At 43.7% G+C, this 2,983-nt stretch overlaps 1 protein-coding gene across 1 annotated transcript; it reads left to right on the forward strand.

Annotated features, from left to right (window-relative positions):
* The first annotated feature begins 590 nt into the window (after window positions 1–590).
* Window positions 591–2,983, forward strand: LOC114636684 (GTPase IMAP family member 7-like). The gene is made up of 2 exons (XM_028784752.1): window positions 591–723; window positions 1,975–2,983. The coding sequence occupies exon 2, from the start codon at window positions 2,014–2,016 to the stop codon at window positions 2,896–2,898; it is 885 nt and encodes a 294-aa protein (XP_028640585.1). The 5' UTR covers window positions 591–723; window positions 1,975–2,013; the 3' UTR covers window positions 2,899–2,983.

Consider the following 2,983-nt stretch of genomic DNA (forward strand, 5'->3'; position numbering starts at 1 on the left):
GGCTAGCTTATATAGCTCAGTGGGGGAGGGGAGGACAAAAGTACAAGGGAGGAAATACACCTAATTTGCATATGCAGGCTTGATTGAAGGGAGGCAAATATTAAGCCAGTTCTCTGGCAGGGAAACAGAAGCTTAACTGACTCTAACACCATGTAGTCTTTATGGAGTTAAATATGCCCAAGCCTGATTTGGGTAGAGAGCAGCCACACTCTTGCCCAGCTCTCTGAGAGCAGTCCAGCACATGGGCAATGCTCTACCATCCCTTATCTGCTGTGGGAACCAACTATCTTGAGACAACTCCAAATGTTGAGGTACCTAGATTCAAGAACTGAGTACCAGGTTCTCAGCTTTCAGTTCAAGGTCATCTTCAACACATAATGAGTTCAAGACTAGCCTGGGCTACATGAGAATATCATCTCAAAAAAAAAAAAACTCAATTCAAAACAATAATAATAAAAAAAAAGATTTAGAAACTTTAGGCATTATAAAGACATACAGATAAAAGGCTTCAACTTGACAAAGCTGAAGCACCCACTGAATTATAGGACACCGTTTCTGTTTCTTTAAAAGCAAGCAGTTTGTTCATTGGCTCCACCCATAGAACTTCCTGACTGACAGGCATTAGGGAGTGCAGGCAGTTTTGCTTCATAGTTAAGCAGAAGCACCAGGTCAAACAGGTTCCTTGGAGAGATCCTGAACTCCCATCAGTTCCTGCAGAAGAAGGTGAGACTGGCTGGAAGAGCCGTGCAGAGAGGGAACTGTGAGAGGCAGAGAGTGGAGCGTTTGTGGGGGTGGTAGTATTGTGCCTGCCTGCGGCGCCACAGGGAGGAGGCTGCTGGTGGGAGGGCGGGGGCTAGGAGATGTAAGGAGATGAACTAGCCTGTTGCAGTGTGTCTGTGGGGAAGGACACAGAGGGTGGCCTGATACCCTTTATAGAAAGCTCTGTGTCCCCAAGGCAGGTTCTTTAGAGTTGGGAGACAACTCAGATCATGTTTAAGTCATTTTTCTTACCTCAGTGTGCTGACTCCTCTACAACAGACAAATTTGCATGTGTACCTGTGTGACCCTTGAATTCAAGAGGGCTGCTGAGGCCCGATTAGCTGCCTGAAGACACAGCATAGTCTAGGGTGAACCCGAGGTTGCCTGTGGCTCGGGCCCCTGTTTTGCTTCCTGCCTGTTGCTTTTTTTTTTTTTAACTATGTCTCTGTAGTACCCCTGAAATCTGAGGTGGCGATACCTCTGCCAGTTCTTTTGTTATTCAGGATTGTTTTAACCCTCTTGGGGTTTTTGTTTCTTGTTTGTTAACATGATTAGTTAACATATTTCTGGCTTCAGTGTGATATTTAACTGTAATAATTAACATATGAATTGTGTACTGGTCAAAGCAGGGTTTGACTTAAGGTTCTGTTCTTTTCTCCTATCTATCTATCTATCTATCTATCTATCTATCTATCTATCTATCTATCTACCTAATCTCTTTCTGGTTTGAGATAGAGGTTCTCTGTATAGCCTTGCCTGTTCTTAAACTTGCTCTATAGACCAGGCTGGCCTTGAACTCACAGAGATCCACCTGTCTCTCCCTTCCTTACACTTTCTTTATTTTTTGAGTCCTTGAATGCCTCTCCTAGGTTTCATAAAATATATAGTAGTAAGCTATTGACCACTATACTCATCCTACTGTGTGCTCCTGCCTGGGCTTTCAAGTATTTGGTACAGTAACGGTTTGGGTGCACTCACTTCCCAGACCTGGCACTGGGCATGGCCCAGGAATGGCTGTTCCAATATTGGTAGGTGGTAGTAGGAGTAGGTATAGCCTTTCCATGCCATCAGGAACAGTCCAATGGCATCCAGATCATCAGTCTTTTCAAACTACAGAGCACTGCAAAATCTCAGGGAGGGAAGGGAAAAGAGAAAGGATGGGGAGTACTTCCCATCTGCCTAATAGGTAATTTTCCTCTCTTCCCCTTCTTTAAGATCTGTGCATTCAGACCTCCAGAGCCAGCTCACCTCGACATGGCTGGCCATGGAGACACTGAAGTGAGGATCATTCTGGTAGGGAAAACTGGAAGTGGCAAGAGTGCTACAGCCAACACCATCCTTGGGAGACGTCAGTTTGAGTCTAAGATTTCTGCCCATGCTGTTACCAAGACCTGCCAGAGAGCATCCAGGAGGTGGAAGGGGAAAGACCTTCTTGTAGTTGACACTCCTGGGCTCTTCGACACCAAGGAGACCATGACAACCACATGTACAGAAATCAGTCGTTGTGTCCTCTACTCCTGCCCTGGGCCTCATGCCATTATCCTGGTTTTGAAACTGGACCGCCACACTGAAGAGGAGCAGAAAACTGTTGCTCTGATCAAGGGTCTTTTCGGGGAGGCAGCCCTGAAGTACATGATCATCCTGTTTACTCGCAAAGAAGAACTTGAGGGCCAGAGCCTTGATAATTTTGTGGATGAAGCAGGTGAAAAGCTAAATGAGATCGTCTTGCAGTGTGGGAAGCGCTACCTGGCCTTTAATAACAAAGCAGTTGGAGCTGAGCAAGAAACTCAAGCGCAGCAGCTGATAGACCTGATAGAGGAAATGGTGGCCAGCAATGGCGGATCCTACTTTTCTGACAGGATATATGAGGACATAAATAACAGGCTGAACCAATGTCTAGAGTATCTGAGGGAGGATTATACTAAACAACTCAATAGTGAAATCCAAAGAATAGAAAAAGAATATGTTAATAAATCAGAAAAAGAAAAGGAGACAAGAATTGATTCTGCAAGAAAAAGTTATGATGACAAAATAAGAAATATGAAGGAAAAGGCTGAAGAGAATATATTTACATATATTTTCAAAATGCTAAGAGAAATTCTTTCAAAATTTTGGGACACGTTGTGGAGTATTTTTTAATCTTTTTTAATTAATGGCATTTTTTCTTTGATAATTTCATACAAGCATGCATATAATGTGTTCCGAATATATTTGTGGCTCTTTC

The sequence above is a fragment of the Grammomys surdaster genome, unplaced genomic scaffold, assembly GCF_004785775.1.
Source record: "Grammomys surdaster isolate TR1022 unplaced genomic scaffold, NIH_TR_1.0 124820, whole genome shotgun sequence".
Taxonomy (NCBI): domain Eukaryota; kingdom Metazoa; phylum Chordata; class Mammalia; order Rodentia; family Muridae; genus Grammomys; species Grammomys surdaster.

What these genes read in the sequence shown, in the direction of transcription:
- LOC114636684 (XM_028784752.1), top strand. Translation starts at nt 2,014, where the DNA reads ATGGCTGGCCATGGAGACACTGAAGTGAGGATCATTCTGGTAGGGAAA.